This window comes from Pseudorca crassidens, chromosome 16 (assembly GCF_039906515.1).
Source record: "Pseudorca crassidens isolate mPseCra1 chromosome 16, mPseCra1.hap1, whole genome shotgun sequence".
Lineage (NCBI taxonomy): Eukaryota > Metazoa > Chordata > Mammalia > Artiodactyla > Delphinidae > Pseudorca > Pseudorca crassidens.
The window spans coordinates 61,011,561-61,030,335 of record NC_090311.1 but is presented as its reverse complement, the minus strand read 5'-3'; the positions used below and the strand labels follow the sequence as shown (position 1 = coordinate 61,030,335).

Sequence of the window (18,775 nt, the reverse complement as noted above, 5' to 3'; positions counted from 1 at the left end):
AAAAAAAAATCAGAGCTAGAAGTTAAGAGGCTGGCACCCCACCACCCTGGCTCTCACTATATGGGAACGGGTCACTCAGTGCTCAGTGCCAAGCTGGTAACAGCAGCTCATGAGTCGGCCGCCTATGGGGGTGGTCAGTGGGCGACTTCTGGCACAGCATTTGTGAAGGGTGGGATGCACTGTGGAAGAAGGAATGACTTAGGAGGTAGCCCGTGGCCCTTTCACCCCACTGGGTGACTGGTACCATCCGTTCTCCATTTAGGTTTACAGGGGTAACAGCCTGAGCTACTTTGCCTGCATTTCCCCTAAGCTATCGTTAGCTGGTAAAGGTAGCTACGTTGTGATTCAGAAACTTGGGCATCTCTTGGGCACGGCCTACTGAAGCCTTAGGTCGCTGGTGGCAAGTCTGTTTTACCCAACTCTGCTCAGTTTGTAGTGACTGCCTGGATCTCTGCTTGAACGGGATTCTACGGCAGGTCTGACCTCAGGGCGTGTGCTGTGATTACTGATGTCTGTTCTGAGTCCAGGAGGAGAGCGGGCAGCGCGTGTGCCTCAGGTGTGCTAAGCCTGAATAGACCAGTCTTTCCAAGCATATTATGTTGTGGGGTTATTCCAATGTTCTGTTGTTGCAGAACAATGATCCCAGAGCATGGTGGCTGAGAACACTACCACCGTCTCTCACGGTCCTGGGAGGCAGCAGGCTCAGCCGGCAGCTCTGGTTGGCCCTCTCTCATGCCGCTGTAGACGCTGGGGCCTCCGCGGGGCACCTCTCTCTCTGTCTGTCTCTGTCCCTCCCCTCGGTCTCTCGCAGGTAGCAGGACTTTTCATGTTGTGGCTGAAGAGCAGGCGCTCCAAGAGAGCAAGGCAGAAGCTGCATGGTTTTGGTAACCTAGTCTCTGCAGTCACATACTGTCCCTTCTGCCCACTCAGTTTTAAGGGACCAGGGACCGCACCTTTCAATGGAAGGAATGTCAAAGAATTTTGCACGCCTCTTAAAACCAAAGTGAAGGCTGGACGAGCAAGAGGGAGGATGGTCTGAGACGGCCTGGGGGCCGAAAGCCAGCTGGCCCCTAACCTGCCTGCTCTTGCCTGTCCCTGGCACACGGGGCTACGGTCAGCGTCCTGGCAGGAGGAACGCAGCCTCCAGAGATCACGCCCAGAAGGAGGCAGGGGATGGAGTTATGAGCAGGGTAGAGCTGGGTCCCTGGCAGTGACTCAGAAGAGAAGGCATGAGGAAAGGAAGGGCATGCAAGAAGAGGACGACAAGGAAGAAGTGATGGAGCCATGGCGGTGGGCAGTCCCTCGGCCTCTCACCGCCCTGTCTCCTTTCCAGGCCCCTATCATGATCCTCTGTCCAAAGTGGAGGTCAGGAGACGTGCGCAGGACCACAGTGCCAGGAAGGGCTGGCCTGAGCTGGCGTCTTACCTGGCACTGCCCGCTCTGTGGTCGTGAGGTCCAGCAGGCCGGAAGCCAGCCGGGACCGGGGATCAGCGGCAGTGGCAGCGGCAGCGGGGAAGGCCCAGCCTCAGGGCCCTGGGCGAATAATCTCTGATCATCACAGTTAACATTCCCAGCACTCTTAGCCCTCGGAGGCATTATCTCCTTTACTCTGCAGTGCCCAAGAGCAGCACACTTATTCCCCTGTTATACAGATGGGCCAACAGGCTGACAGGTGACCTGCCCAAGGTCATGTGGCCGTTAAGAGGTTGGAGGCAGGATTGGAACTGGGACCCTTCTCCCCCCACATCTGTGCCTGGAACCTCTGGGCCCCCTGCCGCCTAGTTCTCCAGCTTCGCGGGGCCCCTCCCTGCAGCCAGAGCCGCATCTCAGGCCTTATAAGTGGGAGCCCATTTCTGCCCTGGCTTCAGGCTACTGGAGGGAAACAGGTGGTGAAGAAGGTCTGGGTCTGTCTGCAGTAGGCACTGCCCTCTCGAGGATGGCTGGGAGCTGGCTCTGAGGGCTCAGTGTTACAGGGCGTCCTCCAGAAGGGTCCTGCCCACGCCAGGGCCTGCCTGTGCCCTTTCCCGGCTCCAGGAGAGGGGTGAGGGCCATGTGGAAAATGCTCCCAGCCTCTGTCTGTTTCTGGACTGTGGGAAGATGGCTTGGAGCTAAGCTGTTTTCTGTTTAATTGCGAGATTGAAATGTCCCCTTTTCTCCCCCCTGGAGAACCCTGGCTTACCTAAGCGGCTCATCCACAATCGCCAGGTGTTTATTATGTTAAATCTGTAGCGTCATAAATACTTATGAGGAGGATTTACATTTTGGAGACTTAGGAAGAAATCAGTCCCCTGGGGTCCTGAGCCCTCGTGAGCAAGGGAGGGAAGCTGGCAGCCTGGGTACATCTGGCAGCCCTCTCCAAGAATCTCATATCAGTATGACCTGTCCCAGGGCTGGAGCTGTCACTTCAGACGTCCCCTGTGCCAGAGCAGAGCCACCAAGCCTAGGGCAGCACTTGTCTAGACTTTCCCTAAAATCCCAACAGTGTAACCACCCCCCGGGCCGCTGTCCAGGTGGAAGAAGCAGAGAGTAAGGCAGTGTGCCCCGTTAGTGGATGTGGGGTGGACTTGCACGGGCACGTTTTATAAAGCTTTACAAGCATTGACAATAGCCCCAGGCAAGATCCCTGAGGGCTTGGAGCCCCTGCAGGGAAGCTCCTGCTGAGAATGGGTTCTGCAGCTGGCAACTAGCTGGCGAGGAGGAGACCTGTGCAGGTGAGGGATGTGAGGGGGGGTGGGGGGCAGAGGCAGAGCTGGGAGCTGCATTGCTTTTGTGATGCACTTGGTGTTTACCTCCTCCTCTCTCACTCTGCCCTCCTCTCCCTGCCCTGGGGGTGCCTGGGTAAGAAGTCCCCCAGCTCTCTCCTAAGCAACTTTCCTGTTCAGGCAACTACTTAACCTTGTTTTGACAGGCACAGAGAGCTTCTGGGGTGCCAGCAGCATTCCTGGGGGGGACCTTTCCTGCGTTGCATCTGGGAGGAGGTGGTTGGAGACAGAGGCCATTCCCAAGGCTGGCTGGGATCGCTGCTGCTGGTTCCAGCTGTCTCCCTGCCATGCTGAGGGGGTCAAAAAGCAGAGCGTGAAGGGGAGCTTGAGGCCCAGCGTGCACTGCTGGGACCCCTTAGTTATCAATCTGTGCATCCAGCAGGTGTTTACCAGGTGCCTGCCAGGCCCTATGCCAGCCCTGGGGGTGAGAACGAGACGGGGCCCTGTCCCTGTGCTGCTTCTTACGTCTCCTAGTCTGTCCTTCGCCTTCTTCTTGCCCCAAGGAACTGCTAAAACTTTGGGGCATTAGTCCCCAGCCTTTCTCTCCACTTGAATTTTTTCAGATTTAGAAGCATAAACTGGAAGAAACCTGAACTTTTTCTTGTCCCACCTCTTCTTTTTCAAGGAAACTGAGGCCCAGAAAGGTTGAATATTTGCCTGGGGTCACACAGTGAATTGGTGGCAGAGTTGGCAGGGTTTCTGTCTCTGGACTCAGGCTCTGTGCCCCTGTGGCTCTTATCTTTGGGGTGGGTGGGGAAGCTGCAGCTCCTGGGAGAGAGTTGGGCGGGGGGGGGGGGTGCTCTGTGTGACAGGGTTGAGTGTGTAGCATCACCCTGAGCATCAGAGTAAGGCCTGACCACCAGCCTTCAGGGCACCTCGTGTGCATTTAAAATAGATACTCAGGGGCCCCTGGGGTCCAGGTGCTCACCTGACTGCCCACCAGCTCCTGCCCAGGCCAAGTCCCCTGCAGACCCTGGGAAGATGTGTCTTGATGTGGAGTTTCTCAGAAACAGACCCTGGACCAAGGATTCAAGTGAAGGTAGTTTATTTGGGGGGAGACTGGGAAGGGATGGCAGCCAATAAAGGAAGCCTTATCAAGCCAGCTCCCATAGAAGGTGGCCGAGCTTCGGCTGCTCAGAGCTCTGGCAGCCAGTGTGGGACACACCTGAGGGGGTGGGAGCTGGGGCATTTATCCACCCGCTTCCCCATCACTGGCTGAAGGCTGTTCTTGGGAGGTGTTAATCAATCACCTGTCACTTGCAACCTGCTTCCTGGTAAGAGGGGAGGGCAGCAGGGCAGGGCACCCATTGCTCAGAGGTGGAGTCTCTATGCTGCTCCCCAACTGGAAACCCTGATGTGCCTCTGCATGTTGGTTGGCACTCTTGGTAACAAAGGAAAGAGACACAAAAAGGATTTTCTCATTCTTTCCTCAGAAAATTAAAGTCAGAGCTGCCTCCATTCCTGGATCTAGGGGAGTATAAACGTCCTTCTCATCCGCCGGCCCTGAGCTCTGTGTGTGCCTGCTTGGCTTCATCTCAGATGTGGCCTCTCCCCATGCAGCTGGCCAGATAGGGACCAGCAGCCCCCGACACAGTCCTGGCAGAGACCCAGCTTCTCTCTGCCTTTGAGTCCCAGCGATGACTACTGGCCCTGCCTAGGTCACATGCTAACCCCTAACCCAATCCAGTGGCCAGAGGTATGGGTGGGACACCCTGATCACCCCAGACCAGGTCGTGTGCCCTCATTTGTGGATGGGTTGGTGTGGACAGTTTGACCGTCCACCTCCGCAGGACAACTTGGCATGGAAGGAGTGCTCTTGGTGGGACGGATGCTGGCAGACAAAGCCTGCATGCCCACTCCACGCCCCACTCTGAGGAGCAAGTCTTGGCACTTATCAGTTGGACCAGGCCCTCCGGGGTGGGGCTCCATGTCTGTCTGGTATCCTCTGCACTCAGTGTCACCTGCAGCCAGAGTCCATTTTAATTCCCTGAGTGTGCTGCGCTCTCCCTCACAAGATATGTGCACTCACATCCAGACGCCCCTTACGCTCCAGCTTAGGTATCACCTCCAAAAAACCTATGAGATGCTCAGAGTGGGTGTCGTGCCCCTCAGACGTGCCCAGGATGCCCTGTGGCCCTGCTGATGGAGCGCTTTGCACACTGGAGCGAAATGCCTGTCCCTCGTCTGCCCTGTGTCCCGGGCGTCCAGCCCAGCGCTGGACACACAGTAGTTGGCCAGTGTTATCTGTGGAATGAACACACCAGAGAGGACGCGCCTCAGCAAGACAGCCATGGGCTGGGGCTCAACAGACCTGGGTCCTCATCCCAGCTCCTCACACCACAACCTTGAACTGTCCCTTCACTACCTCGGGCTTCCTTCTGCCCCTGACACAGCCCAGGCAGCACCTGCTCTCCCTTCAGCCGAGGATAGGAAGGAAACTCAAATTCGCCTGGGGCCACAAAAGCATCTTGAAAAAATCCGTTCTTGCTTTTCATGCTCATCATTTCACACCTCTTTATGTATGTATATATTTTTTTCTACCTTTCATGTCTTTCTTTTTTTATCCAAAAGAAATTTGTATATAACTAATCTGGATTTTCTCCCAGCTGCCACCCACTGGTTAGCAGGAAAATTAACTAAACATCCAATCTGGTTTAAAGCTTAGTCTAATCTGATGATTTAAACAGCCTCTTTAGATGATGTTCTCTCTCCCTGCAATAAAAATGCAGTTTCACAGAGAGCTAGGTTTCCCTGCTTCTCCCTGCAGGACGGTGTCTGGGCAGGTTGGAGGCTGGGAGAGGCGTAAGGCTTACATGCAGGAGTGGGGTTGGATGGGCGTAGCTGGCTCTAGCTTGGCGTCAGCTGCTGCCCATGACAACTGAGACCATCACAGGAGCCTCCTTCTGCCCTGGCCACCTGTTCTGGGCCACCCATATTCCCTTCATTCCCAGGGAGGCAGTAGAGTGTCGTTCTGAGAGCACAGGTGGGAGCAGCTGACTGACCTTGGGCAAGTTGCTTAGCCTCTGTGACCTCGGTTTCCTTATCTGTATATGTGGGGTAGGTAAGAATACCTGTTTTGTGGAGCTGGTGTGAGAATTCAACAAGTTAGCATTTAGAAACCACTTAGAAGAGTACCTAGCACAAATGAAGTACTATCTCAGTGTTGGCTTTGATGACGACAGTGATGGTGATGATTTTCTTCTCTTCTCCTTTCTCTCCCTGCCACTGCTAAGTTTTGGGGGAAGGAATCCCAGTGGGTGGTTGTTCTGTTTAAGCACTAGACAAAGCCAGCGGGAGCTCATCCCCGTGGCAGGAGGAACGGGGGTCTTGCCTCAAGAGCCCTCATCTCCTGTCCTTGAACCTCACAGCAAGATGAAAAGAAGCAGCATCTGAGAACATTTGCCCTGAGCCGGGTACTGCTGCCTGACTCTATACACTCCCCGCCAGAGATCCTCACAACCACACCTTCAGGTAGATTGATTCTCCTTTCTTTTGTACAGATGCAGAAGCTGAAACCAGAATGATAGAGTCACTAATCCAAGTCCACACAGGACTGTGAGCCAGGAAGGCAGGATTCAGACCCAGGCCTCCTGACTGCAGAGTGCACAGTCCCAGCTACTGAGCATACCTGCTTCCCTTAAGAATGTTCACCAACCCCAACCTGGCATGGGAGGCCCGAGGGGGTCTCTAACCGCTTCTGGTATCCTCGCCTTAGGGTTCCGATTCATGTCCGCGTGCTGGCCTCGCTGACTGTCATGCTGGCCATCTTCGTGGTGATGACCGTGCTGGTGAAGGTGGACACCTCCTCCTGGACTCACAGCTTCTTCGCCGTCACTATCGTCTGCATGGCGATCCTCAGCGGCACCTCCACCATCTTCAATAGCAGCGTCTTCGGCATGACTGGTTCCTTCCCCATGAGGAATTCCCAGGCACTGATATCAGGTGAGAGCTGGGGTCCAGACAGCTGAGCAGGTCAGTCTACTTGGGGGTTATTGGAAGGAGCCAGAGGTGAGCATGTGGTAGCCCTTCCAGAAAAAGAAATGAGTGTTAGTTGTGCTTCCATGATCTATTATTGTGTAACAAAGCACCCGAAAACTTCTTAGTGCCTTAGAACAATAAGGATCATTTCTTTGGCCCGTGTATCTGCAGTTTGGGTAGAAGTTCGCAGGGACAGCTTTCCTCCTCTGCTCCACGTGGCATCAGCCAGGATAGCTCGCCTGGAGCTGGAGGATCCACTTTCAGGATGGTGTGCTCACCCAGCTGGTGTGGTGGTGCTGGCTGTTAGCCGGAAGCTCAGCTGGGGCTGGGGCTGGGGCCAGGGTTTCTCTCCATGTGGTCCTCACCACGGCTGCCTGGGCTTCCCCATAGCATGGCCTCTGGGTTGCAAGAACAAGCATCCCAAGAGGCCCAGGCAGAAGCATTATTTCCTTTTATGACTTAGCCTTGAAAGACATTTGGGGCACTTCCACTATAGCCATAAGCCTACCTGGATTCATGGGGAGAAAACACAGACCCACATATCTCAGTGGGTGAGTATGAAAATCATACTGTAATGGGAGGGGAGACATAGTTGCAGCTCCTTTTGGAAAATACAGTCTGCCTACCAAGTGCGTTTCCTGAACCAGCGTTCCTTTCTTTCCCTGTCTCCTCTCCTCCTTTCCCTTCTCCTGTCCCCTTTCCTTCTCGTTATTTTTCCTTTCCCTTACCTTTTCCCCCTTCTTTTCTCCATCTTTTCTCCCCTCTATCTGTATTTCCTTCCTCTGTAATTTTGTAGAAGACCTACTATGTGCCAGGGATTCAAAGATGAACAAGACTCAGCCTCCCAGGAGCTGATAGCCTAGTAATAAACTTCTCTGTTACCCTGAACTTTGGCATTTTACGGGGCTGCTGACATGACTTGGGCGGACCCCTTTAACTAAAATTTTGATCCTAACCTAAGCCTGTTGCCTAGACCTTAGCAGTTCTGTTCTCTCACCCAAATGTCTCAACAAGATAAAAAGGAGCTGGGTCAGGAAGAATCTGTGCTTTCCCAGGAGACCACCATCCCTTAAAGCAAGATTGGGAGCTCAGCTGCTCTGTTCAGTGTCTCTGCATGTCCATGTTGTGTGAAGGGGTGCAGTAAGCATTTGCCCACTTGAGAAGCATTTTGCGAAGAATCTACTCTGTGCCCATTAATTGATAATGCCAAGTAGTATGTGACAGGGATGACAAATACCTGGACAAGTGTATATCTCCTGCCTGTTCCCACACCAGTGCCAGACATCACTAATCGATCTGTATCTTTCCTCCTAAGCGTCTAAATCCTTCTCAACATAGCACTGGAGACACTTACTATCAACAGATCAGAGTTCAGATTTGAGCTCAAATCTGTTTGCCATTTTTGAAAGATTAGGCTTCTGGCTGTATCCTCAGAGAAACCCTTGGGCGTAAAGTAAAATAAAAGTGGACCCATCCCTAAGTTTCCTGAGTACAATCAATATGCCCCTAGCAGTGCTTCAAGAAGGGCATGCCTAAGCTGAGGGAAGTGGCCCCTGAACACTGGATTTAATCCCTTCAGTCATCCTGGTCTCTTGTCCCCTCATCTCCCTCCATCCTGCTAGAGGATTTTTCAATATAACAACCTTGCTGGCTCTCTCTCCAGGAGCCAGTGACCAAACACACCGATATGTTGGCAAGGCGCCCTTCAGGTTCATCTGGCCACCTGCGAACCTTCCAGAGAAGGAGACTCTCCCGTGCATTTTTAAGAAAGTCCATTTTTGAAAAAGTAGAGAAATCTAGTACTCACACTTCAGTATTAATTAGGCTGGGCCCTAAGCCGTTGTCACCACTGTGTGCAGTTCCCAGTGGGCACCCATCACCCTGGAAGATGTGAGGTGTCCCGATCTTCCAGAGGCCTCAGTGCCACTCACCAGCCCCCGTTGTTTTTCGTCCAGAGGAGCCCATCTGTGAATTCTGTGTGTGTTGGCATCTGAGGAACAATTCATTTGTTTTGTACTGGTGTTTTTTTAAGTCCCTCGTTTGCATGTATTTCCATAACTGATGAGATAGAAGTAGGGAGTCATGAAGGATGAGCTCCTGGAGGCCTGGTTTGTTGTTGATGATAATATTATAAATCTCTACAAGTTGGGAAGAGAGAGAGGAAAATCAACAGGCAGCGATGTTAAGATCTCTTCCTCAGGGCAGCTAGGGAATGTCTTATGGAGTTTAACTCCAGTTCTTACAAATCACCCAGGTGGGGATTACCGCTTCTCAGAAGTTGGCACCCTCTTGGCAAAGAGTTTACCCTGTTGTTGCTGTTTTGATGTAGGAAGGACAGAAATAACCAAACACCTAATTGGGAATCTGAGAGGATTTCTATGGCACGTCTCAGTACCAGACCCTGTCCCGCTTTACATGTAATGATCCTCTTAATCTTTGTAACAGCCCTAAGAGGTGGGTTTTAACATCCCCATTTTACAGATAAGGAAACGGAGGCACAGAGAAGTTAAGTGACTTGCTGAAGGTCACACACGTAGAAGTGGTAGAGCCAGGGCTGGACTCGGATGTTTTGATTCTAGAGTCTGTGCTAGAATTGAAACATCGCTATGCTAACTTGCATTCCCTTGCCCTCCTCTCAGATCCCAGCCTCTGGCCCCCCCAGGCTAATAGAACTCATATTGAGGAGGTTGGGGAGAAAAAGAGCCACAGAGGTGTCAGTCAGAGTGTGGGTGAGGCAGCGAGGATGGGCATCGTGGTGGACGAGGGCCCAGCTGTCCCTCTCCCACCTCTGCTCTGTGCAGCAATGGGCAGTGAAGTGGTGCCTGGTCAGACCTGCCAAGTAATGACAAAGCAGCTCGTGCCCACACGGGCCAGTTGGCTGTTTGCAGTCAGTGGCCCTCTTGCCTCCTTGAGACTCAGTATCCTGATCCTCTAACGCAGGCAAATCCATCCGTGCAGCCAGGCAGTCCTGTATTCACAGGCACTTACTGTGTTGATCCTATTGGACGCGTCCATTGTTTTTTCCATTCACTGTTTCCATTTCCATCCCACTGTAGTCTCATGGGAGGGACAGGACAAGTGTGAGTCCCATCTTCCAGGCAAATAAACAGGCTGAGAGGAGTAATGATCTGCTCACATGTGACCATGTATAAGCTCTGACTCGTGGCCAGCACCAGTTGACCACCCACGGTTGTGAGGGTTCAACAGAGAAGTAAGACACATGGCCTGCCTCCCAGAAGTGACTGTGTGATTGTGGTGAAGAAGGGGGCTGACATTTGTAGAAAGCCTGCTGTGTGCTGGGCTCTTTCTAAACATCATCTGATTCAGTCCTTGCTCTGCAAGGCAGGTGTCATTGTCCCCATTTTACAGATGAGCAAACTCTGGTCCCAAGAAGTCATGTTGCCCCCAGGTCACAGCGAGCAAGTGGCAGAGTCAAGGGTCAGATGTACATCTGCTTGGCTCCTGGACCCATGGGTCCCCTCGGCTGGGTTGTGCCGCCTCTTCTGTTAGGCAGCAGAGAAAGATGTGGTGGCACGCGGTCGCCTGGGCCACGAGCCGAAGCCCTCGGCAGGAGAGCACATTCCATGTGGTGGGGCAGTTGCGTGCATGCGAGTGTGTGTATGAGTTTGGGGTAGCATGGTGTGTGAGTATATAGGAGTGTGTTACTGAGTGTGTGTGTGTGTGACAGTGCGGTTTGTGACTGTGTGTCGGTGTGTGTGTGTGTGAGAGCTTGTAGCCTATGTGTGTGTATGTGATTGTGTGTGTGTTAGTGAGCGTGCATGCGTGTTCACACGTGTATGGTGCACAGCTGCCGGGGGGTACAAGGTAAGCTCCATGAGCTCCTGGGTGACTTTCTAACCGGTAAGGACTCCCCAGATCGGCTGGCCTCGCTCGAGGCAGCGGGGAGCCTGTGCTCGGACAGGCCGGAGCCTCTTCCATGCCCCTTGGAGAAGAGCTGGGCTGGGGATACCCTCGCAGAGTCAGAAAGCTCACGGCTGCAGGACCCTCCGGGTCTGCCAAGGCCTCGCCGTACTGTGAGAACAGCAACGTTCTTCTCAGCAGGGACAGCGTGGAGCTGGAGTGGAGCGCAGGCAGGCGCGAGAGGCAGGGAGGACGGGCCCGCCCTGACCATCCGTGGGGGGTCCCACGCTCTCTGCAGGAGGAGCCATGGGGGGCACCCTCAGTGCCGTGGCCTCGCTGGTGGACCTGGCGGGGGCCAGTGACGTGACGGACAGCACCCTGGCCTTCTTCCTGACGGCGGACGTCTTCTTGGCGCTCTGCATCGGGCTCTACCTGCTGCTGCCGCGGCTGGACTACGCCAGGTGAGGCCCGCGCTAGCTCTCTGCGGCATCCTTCTCTCATGTATGCTTATACCTTTATCCTGTCTGCTTGAGTTCTTCTATCCTCTAGCTAGAGCCCATGTTCGTTTCCTGGTTTACTGCCTGTCTCCCCGCTGGAGTGTGACCTCCCCTGAGGGCAGAAATAGAGTGGGTTTTGCTCTCTGCTGTATCCCGTGCCTCGAGCTGTGCCTGGCTCGTAGTTGTTGCTCAGTAAATTGGCTGGGCCGTTGGACATGAGAAGTTGGCTTTGCGTAGCAACCCCAAGCAGCTGAGCCCCTGGAGTCTGCGTGTTTTCCGTCAGAGAGGGCAGGTGGCGGAAGTGGGACCTGAGGAAGGACAATGATGAAGAGTAGCTCCTTGGGCTGCGCACCTCCCCTGCTCCTGCTCTGTGCTCAGCCCGGCCTCACGGGGCTTCTTAAAGCTCACACACCCGCTTCTCATGGGGGGCAGCACTGTGACTTATCGTAATTGTGCCCGTTCACACATGAGAAAACCAGGCTCAGAGAGGCTGAATTACTTGCCCGAGTCCCACAGCCCGTCGGCAGCAAAACCAGCACTGGAGCCCAACTCCAAACCTCTGATTCTAACCCCCGGCTCTCGGGGCCTCTCGACCCTGCAGGACCGCTTTCCTCGCCTTAGTCTCTCTCGCTCTCTCTCTCCTTCCTCCTTTTCCTTTTTTGCTTCCTGCTACTCTTTAAAAAATGACCTGTGACTTTTTCTTGCTTTTTATTCTTTTCAATGCATTTTCATAACCATTGTCGTATTTGATATAGGAATGGCAGGAATTATATTCCCCATTATACAAGTGACTAGACGGAGACAGAGAAGGCCAGGTGCTTGGCCTGTGGTCCCACAGCGTGCGAGCCACAGAGCTGGGCGAGAGCGCGGGTCCTGGCTCTGCCGGATCCACGGGAACCGATTTGGTGTGGGGGGCACTGAGCTAAGCAGTCCATTTTTTCCCCTTAGGATATAGGACAGCCTTGTGCAGTTTTTACTGTATTTTCCCATTTTACCAATGAGGAAACTGAGGCTTTGGAGAGTTAACAGACATGCCCAGGTTTCTTACCTGGTGAGTCGTAGGTGGGCATTGGAACCTGGAGCCGTTTCCCGGCTGCACCATTGCCACTGCATCCTGCTGCACCCCTGGCTTGTGACGGCGAGGTCCTTCCTCACCACTGACTCCTCCTGTCCCTGTGAGAGTCGCCTCGTTAATCCCCAGAGCCCCCTGCCTTCACCAGAATCCTGAATCTGCCGGGGCAGGTTGCTCTCCCCAGTTAGAGGATTGTTGTAACTTCAGCTGGCCTCCGTGGCCTCAGGAGGATAAAAGGGGACTGAGTGATGACACCATGTACCCCAGGTGGCTACAGACCTGAGTCTGCCCACCCCCTCCCTGCCCCTTCAGGGCTGTCATCAAAAGCTATCCAGCTGTGCTCCACGATGATGCCCCTGTGATTCCTGGGGTCTGTCTGGCTCGCTGTCCCCCCAGCCCCTCATATGCTGCCTGACACCTTGTTGCTGCTGACTAAATTATTTTGAGTCGATGAACAGAAGGCAGGAGGTTCCCGCTACTCCTGCTGTTTCCCTGTGTCCTGTTTCAGGGAGCCTCGCGTGGGCTGTTTACACCGGGGTGGCCAACCTTCCTTGTTTGCCTGGGACTGAAGTCCCAGGGGTTCCCAGAACCGGGAGCTTTCAGTGCTAAAACCAGGATAGTCTCGGGCAAACCAGGACAGGTGGTCACCCTAGTTTTCAGTCTCACTTAAGCAAGCCAAAATCCTTTCCAGCTGAGCACGTGAGACAAGAGAACAACCCAGGGCTATGCCAGCCCATGGAAGTTTCTATTTCTTTGCATATTAACACTTGGGTCAAGGCTTCTGGGTTTACAGAAACCCATCTGAGGAAGGAGCTTTAGCGCTGTGCTCCCAGGGCTGCTCAAACTAAATCTTACTTAAAAGGGAGCCCATAGGCGCTGCACCCAGGAGGGCTGGGCTAGGCTGCCCCATCCCACTCAGGAGGAACTGAGCCTCACGCAGTGGCGGAAGCTGCTGACTGCGGTAGGGTGAGATGGGGCAGTTAGATTTGGACGAACTTATGAAGAAGAGCTTTGACCAGGAGAACTTGGTGGGCAGCTTCCTCAGAGCAGACTAAGGCAAGGACTTGATGCTGAGTAGAAGCAGAAGTAAGAATAGTCCTTTCTCTAAATAGTGATTGGGAAACAAGACAAGGTTTAAGACCGAAGTGCTCAGCTCAGCATTACATGGAAAAGTGATTCTGGGGAGGAGTCCTCCCACTGACTCGCTTATGGACAGTATGTAGGCTCTTAGGATGGGAAGGCTGGCAGGGATCTCAAACTACAGCTACAGAGCCCCTCCATTTTACAGAGGAGGAAACTGAGGCCCCGAGAGGGGAGTACCTGGCCTGAGGTCACAGTGGGGAGGCAGAAGTAGTGCTGAAACCAGAACCCAGCTATCACCAACCTGCTGTTCTCCCCGGCACCACACCAGTTCTCCTGTTTGAGATATATTAATACAATCAGCCCATGTCTCCTGGTTTTTAGGCACCCAAGGCCCAGAGAGGTTGAGTGACTCAGGAAAGGTCACACAGCAATGCAAAGAGACCCAAGCCTTTTCTACTCTGGTCAGAGTAGCAGAAATTGAAAAAATTGATCATATTCAGTGTTGAGTATATGCGGGAAAAGATACTTTTATAGGCTTATCAGTTCTTTCAACAATTATGTTTTGAAGGGTTATTGTGTGCCCAGAGATTTAGCTGGGAACAGCCAAATGTGTCTTTGCCCCAGAGAGCTGTCTTCTACTGAAGGAGACAGATGATAAACCAGTAAACCAACACAATCATTATAAATTGTGGTCAGTTCTTTTTAGAGAAACAGGTGCTCTCATGGAGATTGAAGGGTTAGGTTACTTTAGTTAGGGTAGGTAGGTGGTACAAAGCAGAGATAAATTGGTTCTCCCTATCTGGAGAGCAGTTTATCAATATCTATCAAAATTTTAAAGACACAAACCTTGTGATCCAGCAGTTTTTCTTCTAGAAATTTGCTCTACCGAAATACTAGTATATATGTGCAAGGATTTATGTATAGGGACATTCATTGCACCATTATTTGTAGTAGAGAAAAACTAGAGCTAACCTAAATGTCCAGCATTAGGGGAGCAGTTGAATTGTCTATCCATACAGTGAAATACTCTGCAGCAACAGAGACAGAGCCGTCTGTCCCTGTGTGAAGGGATGGCCAAAAGATACTCTCCTTTAGGCAATTGTGCGTATACATTTATGTATAATAGTTATGCACGTGGACAGTTATATAATGTATTTATATTGTGTTAGTTATACTGTTGCAAAAAGTTTTACAATATGTATAGTTTGATCCCACTTTTGCTTAAGAAACATAGCTGTGTGTGTGTGGTGTTTGCATGTGCATGGAACAATATACACCAGACTTTTAATGATCTGTATCTCTAAGGAGTGAGACCAGCGGTGGGAGGTGAGAGTTCTTGTTCTACTGTATCATTCCTCTTATGTGTTATTTGGGTTTATTGCATCAAGCATGTGTTACTTTTATAATTTAAGATTTTAAATTACTTTTACATTTGAAGAATAAATGCTACTTTAGCTCCACCTCTCCCCACCCCCAAAACCAAACAAAAATAAGTGAGTGAAGACTGGATCCCAGGCTCACCATGCAGTGGTCAGTGCTGGTCTCCTCTCTCCCTGCTCATGGCACGGCCAGCACCACAGAACAATGGGCTGGAGTCCAGCCTTACAGGCAGCTCCAGGACAGGAAGGCTGGGGATTGTGCAGGTCTCCCTCTGGCCACCCCGCAGCACACGTGTCATCTGAGGGCATCCTGGGGCTTAGGCTTTACATGCTGGACCTAAAGACCGTCCCCGGCCTTGTCTCTGAAAATCCCGAGTGACCCTGCTTTCCAGCCCCTCTTACCACCAGCCTCTCTCCTGCAGGTACTATATGAGGCCTGTCTGGCCGGCTGTGTTTTCTGGTGAAGAGCAGCTGCCCCAGGACTCCCCCAATCCCCCTTTGGTGGCCCCTGGATCCAGCGACTCCCAGACACCACCCCTCCGCCCCATCTTGAAGAAGACTGCCGGCCTGGGCTTCTGCATCATCTACCTCCTCTTCATCACCAGCCTCGTCTTCCCCGCCATCCTCAGCAACATCGAGTCCCTCAGCAAGGGCTCGGGCTCGCCGTGGAGCACCAAGTTCTTTGTCCCCCTCACCGCCTTCCTCCTGTACAACTTTGCTGACCTGTGCGGCCGGCAGATCACAGCCTGGATCCAGGTGCCAGGGCCCAGGAGCAAGGTGCTCCCCGGGCTTGTGCTCCTCCGGACCTGTCTCGTCCCCCTCTTTGTGTTCTGCAACTACCAGCCCCGCCTCCACCTGCACACGGTGGTCTTCCAGTCTGACGTGTACCCGGTGCTCTTCACCTCTCTGCTGGGGCTCAGCAACGGCTACCTCAGCACCCTGGCTCTCATCTATGGGCCCAAGATCGTGCCCCGGGAGCTGGCCGAGGCCACTGGGGTGGTGATGTCCTTTTACGTGTGCCTGGGCCTGGTGCTTGGCTCGGCGTGCTCTGCCCTGCTCGTGCACCTCATCTAGGAGGGGCGATGGCTAGACCTCGGTGCTGTGCGATGCCTGGGAGCCTCAGCAAGATGGGCAGGAAGTGCCAGGAGGGCCCAGGCGGCGAGCAGGAAGGGCTGGGGTTGGGCTCTGCAGAGCACAGATCACACCTGGGCCTCGTTGCTGCCAGGGAGCTGGGACCAGTGCTGTCGCCGGGACCAGGTAGACATTCCAGATACTTTGACAGATGTCCTGAGACGTTTTGAGGACCAAAGACACCTGAATAAGACACAGTTACAAGTTACACAGAAAGCTCCTGGCCGATGGGTGCTTTCTGCCTGTTGTTATTCCCTCTTGGGGAAGGTGTTGCCAGTGTTCGGCTCTTGAGTTGTTACAGGGTGAGTGCCAAGACCGTCTACAGGCCCTTTGCCTTCTCCCAGCCTTGCTCCTTCCAGCTGATGGCAAGATGCGAGACTCCTTAGCCCTCCCTACCCGGAGGAGGTCCCCCTGGTGTGGCCAGCCCTCAGGCCTAAGACCCAAGCCTGTGCAGACCTCCACTTTCCACCAACCAGACTGGGAACCCCGGGAAGACAGGCCTTCCAGGAGCCCTTCCTTCCCTGGACATGGGCTCCAGAGGGCCTCCCTGCTGTACCCAGGACCAAGCATGTCAGGCCTGGATTTCAAACAGGGATGCTTAAAGTGGTCTATGGCCTGGGTCAGGGCAGGGTTTAGTGTCCATGTTTACAGTATGTCAAGGCCATTGGTTCAAGGGCCTAATAAATACCTGGGTATTTAATGAAAGCCTTATTGGTGGCTGTTTTAGGGTCTTGGCAGGAAACAGCATACTCAAATTGAGTAATTTAAGGATATTTGAAGAGTGGGTGTAGGAACCCTAAGGGGTTATGCATTATATCCCAGAAGTACTGGGCTGGCCAAAAAGTGCTTTCGGGTTTCTCCGTAAGACGTTGGCCAACCCAATAGTAAGGCTGCTCTACCCCAGGCCTGAAGGGAGGGACATGTCCAGCCTGCTGTGACCCACAGGAGGCGTGTTCCCTCCTCCCGTCCATCTCCTCTGCGCCCCTGTGGACTGAGTCACAGCCAAGGAGCAGGCGGAAGATGGAGACTGGACTGGAGGGGCAGAGGGTGTCCAGAGGGGGCCAGTAGCCCCTTCACCTTCCTAGGTTGGTTTATTATGAACATCAGCTGAGCTCTGAAGCTTTAGTCAACAGAATTAGGTGTTGCTCTGTCCTGGTTTTTTCTGGACACAGTCGTATATTTTGTAGCTGTTGTTTCAAAAGGCAACCCCTCAGGTTCTGAGGCCTGCACACACTTGTGATTGCCTGACATGAGTAGTAATTTATATTTTTTCAGGTTCCTTGAAGGCTCCCGCAAGGCTGTTCCTTGGGGGAGCAGGCTGACATGGGAATCCGAGAGAGGAAGGAACTAGATCAGACCAGGAGTTTTCTCAAGAGCTGTGCAGGAAGCACAGAGCTTGCCCCGAGAAGTGGCAAAACGCTGAGAGCCGTGAATCAACCGCTCCTGCTCTGAAGCGCGCCGGATCCGAGATGTCCCGTGGACAGCTGATAGAGCTGGAAGCAGCCGGTAATCCACCCAGTGTCAGCAGTTGATGCTCCCCACCGACTCGGCTGGTACACGCTCCCTCTCTTTGGCCAGAGAATTGAAAAGGACACCCTTGAAAGGTTTTCTGAAACTTGATACTTGGGAAAAAAATTTTATTTTAAAAATAAATTCTCCCCTCCCCTTGCAGGAAGTTGAAATCTCCCCCTTGGTTTTTTTCCACTGACTTCAATGCTGTTGATCACTTGGGGCGTCTGTCTGGGAGGTGAGGTGACGCATCTCAACCTCAGGTATCTTATCAATGGGGAGCATGTCTGTTTTAAGGTACAACAGCGGTCTGAGCTCAGGGGTAGGGACCGCCCTGGAGCTAACAGAGGAGGAGGGCTGGGGGCCTCGCATGCTCTGTTGAAGGGGGGTAGCTTTCCCGTTAGTGAGTTGATTTGGAATCAGCGTGGAGTGAATGGGGAAGAGGGTGGCCAGCGTGATGATGCAGCGTTGAGGGGAGCTGAGGAGATGACGGGCTCGCAGTGCCAGCTGTGCTGCCGCGGCCGCTGCCGGAAGAGGGGCCGGCTGCTTGGCTGGTGGGAGGGTTATCCGGGCTTTTGCCCACTTTTCTTTGTTGCTCACTTTAGTGGGCATTTTGCAAAGGATCATTCCTTCTCAGAGAGGAAGGTAAATAAAAATACATCTCCAAGTAGAGGGGCAGACAGTGGAGTTCAGTCACCCTTGTCGCCCATTTATTGTAATAGCAGCTCATGGGGCTTGTCTGCTCTGGGTCTCAAGTCTCATGTGACCCCAGGAAGCTTGTGGAACTAGCTCACGTGTTTTGGGGCGTGAACAAAACTTGCTAAAGAGAAGGGGATTTTTCAGTGAAAGAGGTGGAGGAGAATCCCTGAGAGGTTGCCTTTGTCTGGTAGTCCTCTGATTTAATCCCAAGTGGCAGCTTTAGTGCATGCTCTTGTGTATTTCCATGCCATACACGTCTTCATTTTCCTCCTTTCCTTCAACAAAGACAGCTAGAGGCAGCCAATTGACTCTTTAACTAGTGGGTTCCTACATGCATGGGGACACGAGGAGGCTTGAGCCAGGTGTGGGTATTATTAGCAAAGCCCATTCATTTTGCTGTCTTCAGCCCAGTGCTCCTGAGAACACCCGGGACCCTCTAATCAGCTTTGACGTTATGTGAGGGGGGGGTTACTGCAGGGTCCTGGCTTCTGAGACCATGGCATGCTTTACTACGGAACTTCAGATAGAAGAGAGAAAGCCAGAAGTCAGTTGAAAGATTTTATTCTACTGGAGGTTAAATTTAAAGCCCATGCTCATCTTTTTTTTTTTAATTGAATTATAGTTGATTTACAATGTGTTAATTACTGCTGTATAGCAAAGTGATTCCGTTATACATATATATATATTCATTTTTTATATTCTTTTCTATTATGGTTTATCATAGAATATTGAATATAGTTCTCTGTGCTAGACAGTAGGACCTTGTTGTTTATCCATTCTAGATATAAAAGCTTACATCTGCTC

General features: G+C 52.7%; 1 protein-coding gene across 4 annotated transcripts in view; it reads left to right on the top strand.

Moving 5' to 3' along the window:
• The window catches only part of SLC29A3 (solute carrier family 29 member 3), a 41,692-nt gene extending 24,254 nt beyond the window's left edge, over positions 1–17,438 (top strand). For 3 of the 4 annotated variants that reach the window (XM_067710654.1, XM_067710653.1, XM_067710652.1), the window contains 3 exons: positions 6,478–6,704; positions 10,900–11,062; positions 15,055–17,438. In XM_067710654.1, the coding sequence (XP_067566755.1) occupies positions 6,478–6,704; positions 10,900–11,062; positions 15,055–15,706 (1,042 nt within the window). In that variant the 3' untranslated portion in view covers positions 15,707–17,438. The remainder of the gene's footprint in view (positions 1–6,477; positions 6,705–10,899; positions 11,063–15,054) is intronic. The other variant, XR_010935954.1, reaches the window with a different exon arrangement.
• Positions 17,439–18,775: the final 1,337 nt, after the last annotated feature.